Genomic DNA, 18,257 nt, shown 5'->3' with positions numbered 1-18,257 from the left:
ATTTGAAGCCACTCCAAATAGTAGTCAGTCTAGTTTATGTCTAAAGTCACTATTGCCCAACCATGACCTCTTAAAAGTGAATGAGTGAAATTGCAGCAAGAGCTGTTTTATAGAATTGGTTGGTGTGCATTTCAGGTTTAAATCAGTACTTTACTGACATTCAAGAATTTCAGTCCCCATACAGACTGAGATGAACAGCACTTTTATTTATTTCAGTTACAAGAAGAAAGACAAGTAAACCTTACAACCAGAAAGGCAGTGAAGGCCTCATGAGTTTAGTGAAAACCATTTCATAATCTAGGCAATGTTATGATTTCTTGAGATCACAAAGAAAGCATACCCCACCCCCTCTTAAACAACTCTTCCTTATTTCTGTAAGGAAGTTTCCTGTAATAACAGCACACTGATGTTAACAGAATCAAGAGGGACCAGCGATGTACAAAGCCTACATTCACCCTCCCACTCCCCACAAAAGGCTTAAGTGTAGATTTTATTCCAAAAAAGATAACATGCAGTCATGATCACACCTAGAGAAGAGGGGAAAATAAAGCCTGTTTTGAAATGAAGTCAAATCATTACTCATTAATGAAGTTAAACGAAGATACTTTTCCACATGGCAGTGTACTTCACAGGTAAAGAAAACTCCCTTTATTTTAAGCCAATGCTTATCTGACTTTTGTAGTAAAGAGAAAATAGCTTACATAAAAACTGATCCCCCCCCACCAAGCGCTCTAGTTAAGAACTATGATGTAAGAAAAGTGCTAGAAACATGTGGGAGAAATTACTATACAAAGTGTCAAGTGCAAACCCCCACCCTCAACCCCCTTGCCTAGAATTCAGTGTATTTACTGAAGTACAATAGAAAAGATGGAATTCAGGAGTGGTTGACAGTGGGATACAGTGCCACAGGTTGAACAATATCCACTAAAGGACAACCCCAAGCATGCATGTACCCCACCACAAAGGAAAGATGTGCTTGAGTTTCCCAACCTGCTCATTTCTTCAGTTAGCTGTAGTATTATTTCCTTCCTCATTAACAACTTAATTCATGCAGTCCTTTGAATAGACCACTTTAAAAATTGTCCATAATTCTGGATTACTTGACAAAAAACATTTGTTTGCTATTCTAAAGAATACAGAGCTGGAAAACAAAAATCTTACAACTCATGTCTTCTGTTGCTCTTTTAAGTGGTATTGGACCTAGAAAACATGAGCAAGTGCCAGACTAAGTACTGTTTCACCATCCTTCGCTGTCTGAAAAATACAGCAGAGGCAGACCATAACTTCTTTAATCTCTAGTCGATCAGTTCTGGTGCATTTCACCTGTGCTTTATGCCAGTTCTCAGACTCCCTCACTTAAGCAGTCAGAGATACATTCATTACATGGTACTCACAGTAAGTCTCACAATTTCAGGCAGATCTATGAATTCCCCAGAAGTAGCCTTTTGACTCAGTGAAGACTTTTGAGTACCTTAACTTACATTCATTCTGGAGGCAGCCACCATGATTCCATTTACCCAAAGAGCTATTTGGACTGGGGCTGTTACCATCTTGAAATTGCAGTTTAAAGGTAAGCAGTAACACAGAAGAGTACTTTCTGTATTTCCAGTCAAGGAGCTGAGAAAAAAAAATCTGTAAGAAACCATTGCTGCAATTTTATTTTAACAAAAGGGCAGATTTATTCATGTTTACAAACAAGTTTCAAAAACAAAAAGGAGAACATGTATGCTACCCACTAACAACCTTTCAAAATGCCAACAGCCCTCATGCTGCATGAAGGATTCTATAGATTAGAAAAAAAATCACAGTTCCACTCACAGTTCACCAAGACAGCACTAAACTAACATGATTAGACAAAAACAAAGGACTAAGATTCTGATGTATTTTGATTTAATCCATTTTGCCCGAGATAACAGAAATATTTCAAGCAAGTTCCATCACGTATTGATGTCCTGCATTAAACAATCCTACTAAGTTCTGAACAAAAGTTATTCATTAAGTTTCTCAAAATTTTTAAAAATTAAACAGTTGTTTCAAAACCATTAAGTAGTAAATGTATTTAAGAAACTAATTAGGACAGAGGCCATAACTTCATTAGAACACCACTGCTCATGTTTTTACAAAGCATTAGTGTTATCTATTTGGCTATTAGTAGTAGCAATTTATCTACAATATTTAACAAGGTAAATTGCAGGCAAAATTTAGTACAGTTTCAATAGAAACACCCTTTTCCTGAAAATACAGCAGTATTTGAAGGACTAGTTTTTTTGGTTTTTTTTTTTGTTTTGTTTTGTTTTGTTTTTTTGTCTTCTCTGCATCATTTATAAGGAAGCTTCCCATCTATGAACAGGAACAAAAAAGTATCTACAAACCTTGTAAACAGATCTGTATCATTTATAAACATAAATAATCCAAATTATTAACAGCCAACAGCAGAAATTAAAGTATCAATTCAATGATCCAGGGCCTCCTTGCCCTTCCCAGCTTTCCCCTCAGAAAAGGATCATGATAAACTAAAGCTCTGCTAACACACTCTTCAGGACCATTCTTAGTACAACAGATGATCCACAGGTCACTTATGCTGAGTTACTGTTTATCTGTCAGAGTTCATTATTACTCCCACCCCCAGAAAAGCACCCTCCAGTCTGGCAGAAAGCTTTTTTTAAAAAAATAAATCTACATTCGTACAAGTGTTTCTTCTGTTGAAGTCCAAGACAAGAATATCATCTTGTCCATCATAATGTGTGAAGAGACCCAGTTTCAATTTCTTTACAATGCAGCTAGTGTGTTAACATTCAGCTTACAATCAGAGTGATGTTTCCAAACTATGTAGTGGGCTCCCTGGGGATGAAGAGGTAGCAGACTTGTTCTTGTCTGTTGTAAGGTGAATTCCACTGTCAACCGCATTGTTATTTCTATTAGGAGAGGGAGGGGGACTAGAGTTGCGTTTTGTTGGAGCATCATCTTCAGCATCAGTATCATCAATAAGGGGAATATGAGGCTCGGAGTCTTCTATTCTAAACTCAGGATGCGTCATAAAATTGTGAATTGAACTTCGTGTCTCAGGTTTCTCTAGCCCCTCGTACAAGGAGCTACGAAATGCATTCACCACTCGGATCTGTAAACAAAGAAAAAATATTGTTAAAATACTGCAGGTTTATTGATAATGGCATGGTTCTTATGAGCTTGAATCCACAAACAGCTAGACATGAGTGAATCAAACTTGTATGATGCAGTGGAACTTGCAATAAACTGTAAAAAATGAAGAGCGTTTCAGTAGAGCACTGCCAGTCTACACAGTAGGAATAAAACTTGTGAAAGTAGTGCAAAAAGCTGAAGGGCCCTAAAATTCAGACATGGCACTAGAATTGTTTAATTACTTAACATGGGCTAAGCGTTTTTCAGAAGTGAAGCCAACAAATATTTACTTATTCAAAAAATTAAATAAATATCAATGAGTGTTTTCTTGAATATTTGGGTGAGATTGGAGGGAGGGAAGGAGGGGAGAGGCTGAAAATAAGTTAGGGGATAAAAGGGTCACTAATTCTCATGCTAGGAATTAGGATGTCAACTGACTATGAGAAAAAGCCAAGCAAGTGTAAGCCAATGTCACAATGAATGAACATTTACAAAGTCATGCAAAAAAGGATACCGCTGTAACAGCTGTAAATATTCGAGTATATAGCCATTTACCACGCTAAAGCTCCTTAGTGAACAGTGCTTTGGAAACTTAAGACCAGAACTAGGAAATTGGATACTGTATCGTACAGTTTAGTAGCCAGGACAGGTTGTAACTTTGAAGAGGCTACTTAAGTAGCATCAGGTATGAGAAAAAGCAGGATGATCAGCATTTGCGCGAGTCTTCAATTTACATTGAATTCATGGACACAATTTCCAGGCTGAGGACTGTTTTATGTCTTTTTGTTGTTTAATATTTTTTGACCCAGAAAGCTAAGCTAACAGAATTCATAAACTTTTCATAGTAAAATTAGATACAAAAGAAAGTACAGCTTTGTTTTGCAAACTGTGCATGTCCAAGCTGACTTGAATTTAAGCTTTCCGAACTATTTGAATGATGAAACCAGCTGCCCACACCCCCCTTCTCCCATGCCCCACGTTTCCCCGACCAACTAGAGAAAATCAGGATTCATTCTTGAACTGATAAAACAAGTAAGGTGAGGCAGAAGTTATTGACTCATTTATCCAACGCTTTTCCCTGAGATAGTTTCCCCTGGTGTTGACTCGATTCTGAACATCTCTACCCTGAGCAAGTCTCCAGCAAAGCAGTGTGAAATAGTGTTTAATAGTAAGCCGCAGAGCAACTCTACAGTAAATAAGAACTTGCTGTTACAAACAGCAAGTTAAATTTAAAGCTTTTTAAAGCGCATCCAAGATGACTTGTTTCAAGCTGAGAAATACATCATGACTAGTGCTTCCAGAGTTCTTCAGCAGGAAAAAATAAAGTGACTTCCAGGTGAAGGAATGAAGCTGGAAGGTCAAGCAGTACAAGAGCAGAGACTTCAAAACAGCTAAGATATACCAGGGAAGTTCACTGTAAACAGAGAAGAGCTCCCCAAAATGCAATGTGTTAAATCAAATTGGTTAGATAGAACCATTGCACATGAGAAAGTCTTATGTCTCAACTGTGTTCTTAGTATTGTTTCCCCACCTCTGCTCCCTTAGAGCATTTGCACAAAGAATTTTACTCCAAAGCGATCATGTCTCCATTTTTATACTACAGGTACATGCTGAGCCCAATTAACCATGGAGGCAAGGGAAGAGGGCACAGGGAATAAGGGGATAAGAGACAGGGATGGGGCACACAGTCAAGGGGGAGGATATAACTACCAGTAAGGGGAGGACAGAAAAGAGAGTGAATGTGCTAGAGCAAAGATTACAACCGGAGCTAGTACTTTACTGTTCATTGCTTGGAAAAAATTGTGGACGCTGTCAGGGAGTTGGCGTGTTATACAAGGTTTAAACAAGTCCAGCCAGCTGCCCCAACTGTCTTGGCACTTACCAAGAAAATTAGCAGTGACAATGCCAGACTGGAAGTTTGCAATGACTTTATTTGTCATGATGCATCCCACTGTGCCATTTATGTGGCAAAATAAAATATGAATGTCTCATGGGACTGTTTTTCATTACTTACAGATGAGAATTTAGAACATCAGCAGCAATGAAAAACAATTCTGGTTTAAGAGGACAGCTGCAATTATCACAGATTATATGCATACCCACAATAAAGGCTTGGTTCCCACGCAGAATGCATACGACACAACTGGACTAGACACTACAGCAAGCCCAGGACCCTTAGAATCCAGCCACAAAGACAGGAATCAAACTTTCAGCACTTTAAAAGGGAAAATCTAGTGTTTTGAAGGCTCTATTTTCAACCACTTAATTAAACTAGAGGGATAACTATAAATAAATCATGTAAGTGAGGTGCAAACAAGACAATTTGTTAAGTGTAATTCATACTGTCATCAGGCCTTCCTCGTATTAGTACCAGAATAGCAAGGAATGCAGTTGGCACTCCAAATCTTCCTAACCAGATGGCTGCTTAAGGGTTGCAACCTTGCTTCATAGGAATTATTTTTCAACAGGCTGCTCCAAAAAAGAGACAATAGCACATGTGCTTCCTATTAATCTACATTAGTTCTCAAAAGTTTTTCTTCTAGAGGGTGTAGCAGGAGGCTGTAATAGTTAGGATAAAGAACTAGCTCTCTGCAATGGTAGCTCTGTATCTGCATTGGTCATTTGATGCAATGAGATGCTGCAGTGCCCAGTAGATTCTGCTCAAATAGCAGCATGGAATGACATTGCTCTCTAGAGAATTCTGAATGTCTAATTAATGTTCTGGAGTGTAGTTAGGGATACAGGTTACTAATTAGCATTTTAACTAGGAGATGCAATCCTGTGCATCTTTAAGTGTTAAATCTACTTTTCATTTTGTGTTCTTGAGGCATGCAAATTTCTGCGCTGAGCTTCTCAGTACAACTGCAAGGTAGAGAAATACTTGTCTCGCCACTGGAGAACAAATACAGGGGTCAATACTTGTTCAAGCTCACACACGAATTCTGGCCAAGTCCAAAAATAAAAAATAATTTAATTAAAAAAAAAAATTCTGAAGAGACCATTTCACTTAAGACAGCTCCTGAAATTAAGGGTCTTCATCCATCTGGTAATCTGAAAGTTTAAGCAGGGAAGGGAAGGGGGAGAAGAAGCCCTCTCAGAGTTATTTAAAAAAAACAATTATTGAACCCGTCTCTAGGAAGTTAAAGAAAGTTAAACATGTTTTAAGATGTAAAACTCTGAACAAAAATATTTGCTATCACTATTTGACTACAACTACTATGCATCTTCTGGTGCCAGAGCTTAGGCCTAAATCCAAGAGTAAATACATCTCCAGCCTCTACAGAGAAGAAGGCTGAAACTGAAATGCCACTTAAGAGCATAATATAGAGAGGGTAGAATTGAGGTGAGACAAACTTCACTTTCACTGATGGCTTATTAACTGCTCACCGAAGAACCTAGAGAGGAAAAAAGAACCCTTCGGATTTGAATGAAAGATTTGCCATTTAATGCTTAAAACTTTTTTCCTTTTTATATTAGCTAATTCATATTCTTCTCACTTGTATGCATTTTAGAAGCCTTGTTTCGCCACCTGAATCCTGATGTTGAAAAAATTGTTATTCAGTAAATAACATCCAATGAAAGCGGAGATTCATAAAGTTCCTTACAGGCTACAAAGAAAATGTATTTAGTGCTCCATGTTCTAACTACATTCATATCTCCAACATACCGTTTGCTTCCAAATCAGTTTGCATACTTAAATACTGTTTGTGCTGAAGTGCAAGAGATCTGTTTTTGTTGTCCTGGGTCCATGATTATACAGTTAATTCACTTATTCAATGCAAGTCACCCTAAGAGGCATATACTCGAAAATTTACAACAGTTTTCCCTTTTTATCTTAAAATTCCTCTGTACACGAATGGATGAAGGCACAGGATGTGCAGGCTCACAGCTTTCGCAATAAAGTCTTTTGTTGAAACTGTTCCACCTGTTCTCAGCCCTCTAAGAAAAAAAAGTCTTGAGGACTCCACTTTGTGGAAGAGCTCTATAAAAGCCTGAACGATGATTTTTAAGTACTAAGGAGAAAATGAGAAACGTTAGGTACGTGAATTAGGAAATGTTAATTTCATGCACTTTAGGAACACACACTCACACCCCACAGTAGTAGAAGCAGTAGTAGAGGAAAACACTACATGTGTAGGGGTAGAAATATTTGTTACATCATGGTGCTGGCTGGCGATGGAGGGTTGCCGCCTTAGAGCCCCCTGAATGGTACTTCCACTCTGGAAAGCATTCACTACATCCATCTGCAAGGAATCAGAGATTGTGACAGCTTGCTCAGCAAGAGAGAGAGAGAACAAGAGAAAGGACCATCCCATCTACAACACACAAAAAGTAAAGAAAAAAAGGCACTTTTTAAAAACAGAGCAGATACACAGGCAAGAGTTGCATTTAAAGCTGAAGAAAATAAGAGGACCCTGAAGGATTACACATCCATCCATCCATACCCCCTTTTGATAGTCTCAGTCATACCAGTTAGAACAGCCACCTTAGTCAAAAATGGAGAGATTTCCCTCATAACACCCACTGCATCCTACCTTTTTCAAGACCATACCTGAGTTTGTATCCTGTTTAGGCCCCTAAACCACAAGATCTGACCACGACGCAATTCTCTCTCAGCATGATCAATTTCCTCTACATCTTCTGCTAGTTCTTCTTCGGGAATCTCTTCCTTTTGTGTTCCATGACCAGCTTCTTTGAGGAATTTCAGTCGGCTGGTTGGAATTGTTGAAATCAACTAACAGTGGATGAAATATATAAATCAGGATTATTCTTTTTTAAACAACAAAAATAGAGTAATAGCAGTCTTACGGTTTAACAGATATCCTGCATACAATTAGCAAAGCTGAAAAAACTAAATTACACAGACTGGATGAGCGCATTAATGCAAAACAATCACTCCAGCTGAATAGCTGCAAAGCTGTGAGTATACTTACTACCTCAACCAAGGTGCGAAAATAAACTTGGACTACAAAACAGCCTTGCCAGGGACAAAGAATTCCACATTAACATTACTTGACAATGCCAGGAAGAAGCAGTACTGAAGCTACAAAAGCCATTAATCCTGTAGATTGTACTTGTATCTAGATCTTTTAGAGTTTCATCAGTTTGATGAGCATGATGTGTCACCTCAAGTGGGATCTCCATCACCTAAAGTAACCAGAATTAATTCAGAAATACAGAAGACACATTCATTCATTTGTGACCTGGGAGATACCGATCCATTTGCAAGGTCAGTGACGTTTCTGAAATTGTATGTATCTCAAACTGTTACTTTGCTATTTGGTGTATAGCAGTTTATATATCTTAAATTAAACAAAAGCAACATGTGGTTAATGGGAGTCATCTTTTAGTACATTATATCTAGCAGATCCAGATCAATTCCAAGATTGCTTTCCTTGACCATCATAAACCTAGAAGACCATTTCTGCAGCTGCAGAGGAAAAAAGTCTGCTCCAAAAGCAAGATAAACAGCTCTTTATGCTGAAACTGCTACTATGAATGCTCCCAGCTCACACTTCAGTTTCTATTATTCTCAGAAAATTAAAGCTCTTTGACTTTAATGAGATGCTAGAACAGCATGAACTGCAGCAGGAAAGCTTTGCCCTTGCAAGACACATTGGGTCAAAGGTATTTCAACCCATCTCAATTCTCTTCTAGGATACTTTTAAACCTCAGAGTGACTCTATTTGATTTTTTTTTAAATAATTAATTTTCCAGAGAACCTTGTTAAAAAGCTTAGTCACTACCAGAATATATGTCTATGTATGTATTTGCAACTAAAATTCATCCTACCAATTTTATGGTGAAACATGAAGTGTCTTTTACTCTAATGGAAGGAAAGAAACTGTAATGGAAAACTCTTCATGTGGTATGAAAAGTTTAGACAACTATGTCATTAAATAATAGAAAACTCTGTAGCTCTAAAGTTTCACGTAAATAAGCTTGCTGCTTACAAGCACTGTTGTGCATGCAATAGTAATGACACTCTGGGGGGAGGGGAAAGGAAATAAAAGTCCAAATGTAATGGTTAAATAGGTAGGAAGACTTTTCAATTATGTCACAATTCTGCAAATGAAGATTAAAGAGAAAATTGGTTTGAGTTTTGCTGCATTTCTTGCTATTCCAGGAAGTTTTTAAAACAAGAAAATACTGTCAAGTTTAGCAATTCTGATTTTTCAAGAAAACTATTAAGCACCAAGTTAAATATATTTTAACATTAGCAGGTTCATTGCATCTTGTATTCTTACCAAATTTTCTGGTGCTCATATCTGGCTGAAGATATAATTTCATATTTAAAAGGTAACTACAGCTGCTTCTAGCTAAAAATTGCTAAAGAAATCAGCCACAGCATCTAGTTATGAAATGTAAATAATTGACCCACTCTGAGGAAGGAATATTCAACTAAGAACTTTCTAGCTACTGAACAAATAAATTTTAATTAATATTTATTTTTAGTCTCTATATATTCATATAGTCCACTTGAAAGATCTGAATGCTAAAGACAGTGGGTTCTTTTTTTTTTTTCCATTTAAAGTACACTGTTGCAAGTAGATATTTGGCATTTTGAAAATTCCTAGTTTACCTGGCCCCAAAGTAGTGTGCCCATGCCCAGGAAAATGGACCACAGCCACTGTTCAACTGAGAGTTCTGAGCAACTGAAAGGCTTTCCACCAAACTGCACAATAATTATCTGTGAAGGAAAACATAATTAAACATGTATCGGTGACCTGTTACTAGAAAATCCCTAATGCTTTAAGATCACAACAGACAGCTCTGCAAGAGAACATGGGATGTCCCATCTTATTAAGCATATTCTTTCACGGTCTCAGCAGTTTGAGCAAGTTTCCAAACTTAAGCCATATTCTTCTGCTTTTCAGTATTTCAAGAACTACCCATTTATTCTTCAAATGTCACACTCATAAAAACTTGTTGACTCCTCAAATTTGCTTGTAGTTTTTTTCCCCTAATTTCATGATTACAGCATGTATTTGATGCTACAAATGTACAGTGATTACTTTTGCTATGAACACACAACTTGGAACCAAGTCCAAGATTCATAAACTTGTATTAATAGAATTCATAGATCCGTAAGACATGAAATAATTCTACAGGCTATTACTATGTATCACATCAGTGTTAAATATCAGACAAATCACATGTAGTAAATCTTGGGGGAAGGGGGCAGAGATCTCAAAAGCTAAAGTAAATGAGCTCCTACTGCCTTAGCTGTTACAACAAGCTGTATGGGCCCTAATGAGCAAAGTATCTCTGCATAGGAATTATATACTTTAAAGTCTGCCCTGGACAATCAACAATTCAAAGTAGCAGGGCAGGCATGAAAAGGTGACAGTATTGACCATTAAGTAGGACTCCTGACAGCTGAAAAAGAAAAGTGTATCTTCTGTTATTAACTCAGAGTAAAATACTGAGATGACAAACCAGGAGTTGAGACGTCATTCAGTCTGCCAAATTTATAAAGGGAACAGCAGCAGTCAGGAGTAATTTTTAAATGTTTGGCTTTGTTGCACAACCGTCAACCTGCTGCATGTAACCCTAAAAATAAGAGCAGCTTTCTGAAAAAGTGTCATCTATAAAAATCTAAACCTAAGAAAGTAAGGTCCCTGACTTAACGTGAAGCAGAGGTGCATAAATTTCCAATGCTTGAACTGGTATGACTGCCATCAACTTCATGAATTATCAAGCCTAAGGAGAAGCTTAATATATAGGTTATATATCCCAAATAACCTGATCCAAAATGAAAATGGGTTCTGTAATTAAGTATTATACTGATTTGTTATTTCTTCTGACTAATTAAAGTGAAGGCTATTCAGAGGGTGAAAATATTTCTTGTAAATTCTTTTCTGTAGATTCAATTTTAAATTGGTTTTTCTCAACACCAGCATGTGAACCCAATCAACTGAAAATCATTTTATTTCCTTTGGTAGCATGTACTGAGTTAAATAATTAGCTTTTATGAATTCCCCTCTGTGCCCCAACAGAAGGCCCCTAAACATCAGTGTTTTTTCACTTAAAACAGCACCTCTACAATATATACCAGTAGGTTTATGTACGGATTCCTGCACTAGTAAGGTAAAAACTGATATTTAAATTTCTAAAGTTCATTCATGTCCTAATCTCATTAAGAAAATAAAAGAAGTTGTACCTTTTCTATAACTGTTTAAATGGACTCTGATTCAGATACACAGGCGGATATTATAAGATTTAGGGGCAAGGGGTGAATGGATAGATGACAGGTATAACTTCTTCATATTTTGCCAAGAGACTAGAACACTAAGATAAAACTGAAGAACTAGAAAATTCAAAAGGTAACTACAAATACACCATCCCAGCATTACCAATTTCAAAGAGGTCTTACCTGAAAACTCCATCACGCTGAACTAACAATTTACTATGTGCTTGACCCTGAAGGTTTTCCACATTACAGAAATTAGATTTGTAGCAGTAGTTGATTGGCATTTCCAAGGTAAGCAAGTACATCAGTGCACTAAATGCATTTCCCCATTCACCCTCCAAAAACCTACTTACCTGAACAACAAATGTCCCCAGCACAATAGAACAGAAGATAGCGTTGTTAAAGATTCCTTCAAAAACATTTCTTTCACCATGAATCTTTCGGGCATTAATTTCATTAAAAAGCTGCATCATCACAAATGTATTAAATACTATAGTGTAATGCTCTGAAGGAGGAGCATGCAGGGGTGCATTTCTTCCACTATCGATATCAAAAATTTTCTCACCTGTATATAAAAGGCATTTATGAACAGCTTAATTAGTGTCTTTACACACACACTACAGCAAAAAAAGTAGCTTTAAAAACACACATCTACACAACATTCAGAATAACTTTGTAAAGCCTCAGTATTCTTACCAGCAAACAGGAGAGTGAAGACCACTACAAGCTGGTAGAATGCATGACCCAAAATGTTCTTCATCATTGTACGAGAAATCAAAGGTTTGTTTCTACCATAAGGCTTCCGCAACAGAAGAGCTTCAGTGGGTGGTTCTGTTGCCAGGGCAAGAGAAGCTAATGTGTCCATTATGAGATTTACCCACAGCATCTGCACGGCTTTAAGTGGAGAATCCTATAAAGATAGATACATAAAGCCTCCAATTGAAGTGCAGAAATTACAGCTATTAAAGACATTTATCATATCAATATTGGCATGTTCTGAAGAGCATTATGTTCTTTGGACTACTATTTAAGTGAAAGTTTGAACTCAAGAATTGATCAATCATGACTTTTTCAATCTTTATTAGCTGAAACAATCCCCCACTGGTACCTACTTGTGTTATGCATGCTCCTGTAAAAGCAACAATTACTGCTACTACATTGACAGTAAGCTGGAACTGAAGAAATTTGGAGATGCTGTCATAGACATTTCGTCCCCACATAACTGCTTTAACAATACTGGTGAAGTTGTCGTCTGTAAGGATAATATCAGAAGCTTCTTTAGCTACGTCTGTTCCAGCAATACCCTGATAGAAAAAGAAAAACATTATTAAATATAACAGCATGCACTGACTTTTTATGACAAAAGCTATTATGTCTTTGGTCAGCATTCACTTGGATGCACTGTGTCTGAAGGACTCCTTTAATGTAAGCATCAAACGGCCTATTGGAACAAGTTCTACTTGAAAGTTCTGCTCAAGCTTGGGAAAATGAAAACCAAGTAATGCTCTCTTTAAAATAAAGACCTTAATATAAATTTGAGAGCTGACAGTAAAGACACGTTACATTCTCCAAAGAAATGTTACTGAACCCTGTTCAAGCCGAAGGCCACCAGATGGTGCACTGCTACAGTTCAAGCTCTGTTCTAGTTATTTTGTTGTATGGATTCCAGCAGCAAACAACACATGTGCTTGCGACACAGTAGGATGATAAACATTACCAAAAACCTTTTGCAGAAGGGCATTAGCATTGAACAGTAGAATATGCAATGTCATTGCATATGCATTGCAAAGCAACATGACATTCTTAAATTTTAAGCACCTCTAGTCTCCTACAGTACCCAAACAGCTGCATTTTGTGTAATGATGCCTGAGGACACCTACTGCAAAAACCTGTCTTTTTCTTTTGGCATTCCAAACCCATTAACTCAATAGCAAATTTAATGATCCTTATTCTTGATTTATTATTTTGTCAAGGAAATGAGTCACCTGCACAGCTATGTGTACACCTTACAAGGTACCTTCAGATATCATAGGATATATTTTAAGCACTATTTAGGAAGGCAGTTAGAAAAGAGAGATCCTTACACAGATGAACAGAGGAAGCAACTGCAGGAAATATTCAAAACAGATAAACAAATCTGCCCCTGACAGTGGCAACTACAGCAGCTGTACCATAGGAGAACAAAGATACTTGTTATGACAAGACTGTTACAGTCTAGAAAACATTTTAAACATAGCTGTCAAATTTTTAAGTTACATTTTTGAAAAAAGCTATTATGTGAAATCTCTCATTTTTTCTCTCAGGAGTAGAATCTCAGTGTTTCTTCTTCTGCATGTGATATAGGAAGAGTGTGGTCTTCATTTTTTTTCTTTCTCTTCAATAGTTTTAAGACCATAGTGATCTCCCATGATCAAAGCATACCTCTCACAATAAAGATTGAGGAGGAATTCTGTGGCAAAAGGAAGCTTGAGGACTCCGTCTTACTCTGTGTCTTGAAAGAAAGCTGAAACCCACATACTTAAGGTATGAGTCTATGCAGTATAAGCACTTAAAAGCCAAGACATTGTTTGGCAGGCACACAAAAGGGTAGCTGAGAAAGCCACGTAATCTAACAAATCATCCAGACAAGCGCAGATCCTACACTATCATAAAATGCTCTTGCTTCAGTTGTACTTCAGATGCACAAGATAAGGCCTCCAAATCCATTTTGCTCATCATCTGGCAGTCTCTTCCATTATAGTCTCCCAGTTACTATGTATCCGTGAATGGGAAACAGATGATTAACCTTGTTCCATATCACATATAAGCTTTACTCAAAATCAACAAATATTATGCTATTTACAGCTTAAAGTCACTTTATGTTGAAACGTTTCAGAAATCTTCAGTATTCTGTTCCAGTACTGTGCAACAAGCTTTGTGTAAAAGATTTTTAATTTGCAAGTAATTGGCAATTTGCATTTTTAAAGTTTTATTCAATGGTGAATGCCACAAGGACATTTTACATCAAATTAAAAAAGAAAACAAAACAAAAAAACCTACAGTTACGTTGGAATGTGAACTTCACTAACATAGTTGTACACTAGGCTCATAAAAGGAAGTTCTTTAATCTTAAGTGATTTGATAAGATATTGATAAAATACTGAAGAATTAAAAAAAATAAATCCTACCATAGCAAATCCAACATCTGCCTTCTTCAAAGCTGGACCATCGTTGGTACCATCACCAGTTACAGCTACAACTTGCCTCTGGTCAAAGACAGTGCTGTCAATTATACCTAAAATAAAATTACATACAAGTGTTACAGTTCTAAATTAACAAAACAGCAGAGACTTCACCTGAAAGAGAAACCCAGTTTTTGTCTTTATCAGTCATAAAACAAAAAAAAGAACAAACAAACAAAAAAGAGTCACCAAAAAAAGTTCTCATTGGCTCCATTTCTCAAGCAGAAAGGAAAAAAATCAGTTGGAAACAACTTCATAGATATTTCTCATTGGTCAGTCCTATTTTTTTTTCCTAGAAGCATGGGGGAAAAAAACGTCTAGCTTTACTTAGAAACTCAGAGAATTTTTACCTACCTTTTACTAGAGTGTGTTTGTCAGTAGGAGAAGATCTTGCGAGAACACGAAGCTTTGGCCAAATTTTATCTATTCGCTCTTGCTCTATCTGCAGAAAGAGCATTGGTTACATTTTACACACAGAGGAGACTTACAGTATCTGTTGATCTGCTTGATGAGCCAGTCAGTATACTTACCTCTCCTTTTTCATTGCGTATCCTCCTGTTAAAGTCTTTGCCCTCTAAACAGAGGAAGTCTTCACCGGGATTCAGAATACCACATTTCAATGCAATAGCACGAGCAGTGTTAATGTTATCACCAGTGACCATACGTACAGTTATGCCTGCACGTTGACACTTTTTTATTGCATCAGGTACCTGTAAGCCAGAAAAAAAACCCCACAGGCTCAGAGACTGTACATTAGTTAAATAAATCTAGACATGTGAATGAAAGGAATGTTTATGGCTCAGTATAAGATAACTGTTATTTTAAAATGAAGTCTATAGTCATGAAACATTAAAAAAATTAAGTAGGGTAACACAATTCTTTTTCTAAAAACCAAACAAATTGCAATTCTGGCAGGAGGCTTTGTGCCACTGCTATGTCTGTTCTCCCTCCTGCAATTTTTCAAATACTGCAGTATTCAAAAATACCACAAAAAATCTTGTGACATATTAGGCTGTACTGAGTACTAGCATTGTATTTATGATTATGGTAAATAAACTACAGCTCATACTCCACTACTTCAGCCATAACTTTTACGATGAAGTGACAATAGTGCACATCAGCTCAAATTTCCACATGCATGTGGCATAAAAGTTTTCACAATTGAAAAACCTTACAACCCAACCACAAGCCAGACTCCCTGCCTTCAGTTCTCAGGTGACAAGCTCACCTCTCTCCTTCATTCCCCATCAGAAGCTGGTAACAAGCGCAACAAATCTTACCCAAATCAAAAGTCCCAATACTCCAAGTGGTAAAAAAATAACAAGTTGTTCATTTGCTGAGATTCTGCACAGTAAGTACCTTAAGTTATTAGTTTGTGCAGAGCTTCAGTAGAGCACAGCGTAAGTGACATTAAGTAGTTTTAATCTGCTTTTATAGCTCCATTAACTTTCCCTTCAAGAAATTAGATTTTCATTTATTAACTATGCTTAAGGCATACAATAGCAGTTCAGTTTCTTGTACTCTGCATGATGAAAACCATGAATCCCGTGTAACAGAACCACTGCCGCTTAGCTGATAACCCTACCTCAGGTCTCACAGGATCTTCAATCCCAACAACAGCAATGCATGTCAGACCAGTAACGATATCATTTTCATTGTCCCATTCTGGCTCAGGCTCCCCTGCTGGGAAGTCTCTGAATGCCAGGCAGATGGTTCTGAGACCTTCAGAAGCCATTGGCTCAATCACAGTTTTCACAATATCATCGCGGTCCCTAGGTCTAAACACCTTTGGTTCTCCATTAGCACTCAGTATTTTGAAGCACCTGGAAAGAAAGGTTTAAATTTTAACCAGAAGTTCAATCCACTCTTTGGCTTATTAGTCAACTGCAATAAATTGTAATAGAGAAGTAAGCTCTGTTCTCGCTAGACTCACACACACCAGCAGAAAAAGCCAGTAGTTCTATCTCTAAGGTAATCTTCTCCCAATGCACTTTATTCCTTTGTTGCTAAACATATTTTCTGTAGAAAGTTAACTGAGCCAGTCATCCTAGGATGAAAGTACTGCCCGATGAATTTCCCATACAAACATCAGCTACCTCCCAGCAGTATCCATTTCTCCATTGTATGTAAACAGATTGGTATCTGCACTGGTTGAGTCAGCCAATCCAGTTTCAAGCTCAACAAAATAATCTCACCTTGTTAACAGCCATACAGTCTCAGAACTAAGTACACTTTCAGAACACGCATGTGCTGCTTGAAGAGCTGCAAGCACAAAACTTACAGCACTATGAGCAAATTCAAGTACTGCTACCCTTAAATACAAAGTTTGCAGCCCTTCCCCCCTAATCTAAATGTAAATGCAGAGAATTCAGAGAGTATCTGGTATGTAGGGCAATGTGAAACATTAAATTAAAAACAAATATTGAAACTGATTAAAATGTTTGTATAGGAGACTAGATTCACCACTATGCAGTCTAGCATTTCAATACATGCTCTCTTAGTTATATTTCTTCATGCCAAAGATACCACTACTTTCACAGACAGCATATAATTTACCAATACTGACGCCATGAACATAACATTACCAATGATTTTGAACAAGGAATTTAATCTTGCTCATTTGTTCAACACAAAGTTTTGCCATAAAGTAACACCATTATGCATTATTTTTACAAATTAGTATCAATACACCACCAGAAAAAATAAAGGAATTGACTACTTTGATTTAATATTAAGTTCAGACCTTGTAGACCTGCAAAGATGACAAGTGTTACAGTTAAGTGTATAGTCCAAGGCTTTAGGGAATTCCCTAAAAGTTTCCACTTCATACAGAAAATTAAAATGAAGCAGTCCCTTAGATCTTCAGAATTCGTATCATAATGAATTTGAAATTTGAAGTCTATGTGAATTTTCTGATTTTACTTATCTGTTCAAATGTCAGCAATCATTAAGGGTATCTAGTGTTAGCTGTAATCATAAGGCTGGTGACAAATTCAAACATTCTAAAATGACTAAATACACATAAGTTCTATGCAAACTGAAACTCACTTCAAATATTTGATTTAATGATAAGAAAAAAGTGCTCCACTTGCAAAAGTTTCTGCATTTCTACACTTACTAGTGACTCACTTGTGTCTTATAAATGTTCATGTTTAAGTTTCAGTATTCAAGTGCAGTTACATATGTTATAATATAGAAGGAGCAGCACAAGTGACAAACCAGATTACAAGTGCTGCATAGGAAGGAGTTTATGATGGCTAAATCTTTGTCCTATTCAGTGCATACTCTGAAGCAGTTTCCTTTTTGCACATTATTCCTATAATATCCAAATCAGTCTAAGTTTTCTTGGTCTTTGCCAAATGCCCTTATTATTTGTTTTCTTATTTCTGTTACTAAGCCAAGTGGACCACATGAATCTGGGACGACTGAGTTCTAGCGACTTCTACAGGTCAGTTGTGCAATATTATAAGCTACAAAATACTTCAGAAGACAGAAGTAATGTGAATATAGGCACATCTATCCATTGATAAGGTTTGGCTTTAAAATCTACGCAAAAAAAAGTGCCGATTTTAAGTTCCATATCAGGAGCAACAAGAGTCCTCCAAAGATTGACATTTTGTTCTCAGCACAAAAGTTGAGGAGAAGGAAGAGTTCATATTGGGGAATTATTAACAAGCAAAAAAAGTAAAATTAACTGATGAATA

General features: G+C 37.0%; 1 protein-coding gene across 3 annotated transcripts in view; it reads right to left on the bottom strand.

The window, feature by feature from the left end:
- Window positions 1-186: 186 nt before the first annotated feature.
- ATP2B1 (ATPase plasma membrane Ca2+ transporting 1) overlaps window positions 187-18,257 on the bottom strand; it is a 63,201-nt gene continuing 45,130 nt past the window's right edge. For 2 of the 3 annotated variants that reach the window (XM_083859936.1, XM_083859935.1), the window contains exons 12-22: window positions 16,139-16,376; window positions 15,084-15,263; window positions 14,908-14,995; window positions 14,500-14,606; window positions 12,445-12,636; window positions 12,029-12,242; window positions 11,686-11,897; window positions 9,722-9,829; window positions 7,691-7,873; window positions 7,296-7,382; window positions 187-3,118 (exon numbers count right to left, since the gene is read on the bottom strand). In XM_083859936.1, the coding sequence (XP_083716062.1) occupies window positions 2,807-3,118; window positions 7,296-7,382; window positions 7,691-7,873; window positions 9,722-9,829; window positions 11,686-11,897; window positions 12,029-12,242; window positions 12,445-12,636; window positions 14,500-14,606; window positions 14,908-14,995; window positions 15,084-15,263; window positions 16,139-16,376 (1,921 nt within the window). In that variant the 3' untranslated portion in view covers window positions 187-2,806. The remainder of the gene's footprint in view (window positions 3,119-7,295; window positions 7,383-7,690; window positions 7,874-9,721; window positions 9,830-11,685; window positions 11,898-12,028; window positions 12,243-12,444; window positions 12,637-14,499; window positions 14,607-14,907; window positions 14,996-15,083; window positions 15,264-16,138; window positions 16,377-18,257) is intronic. The other variant, XM_083859937.1, reaches the window with a different exon arrangement.

The sequence above is a fragment of the Zosterops lateralis genome (assembly GCF_965231275.1).
Source record: "Zosterops lateralis genome assembly, chromosome: 4".
NCBI lineage: Eukaryota > Metazoa > Chordata > Aves > Passeriformes > Zosteropidae > Zosterops > Zosterops lateralis.
Note: the sequence above shows the minus strand (reverse complement) of the source record. Positions and strands in the feature narration are given on the sequence as shown.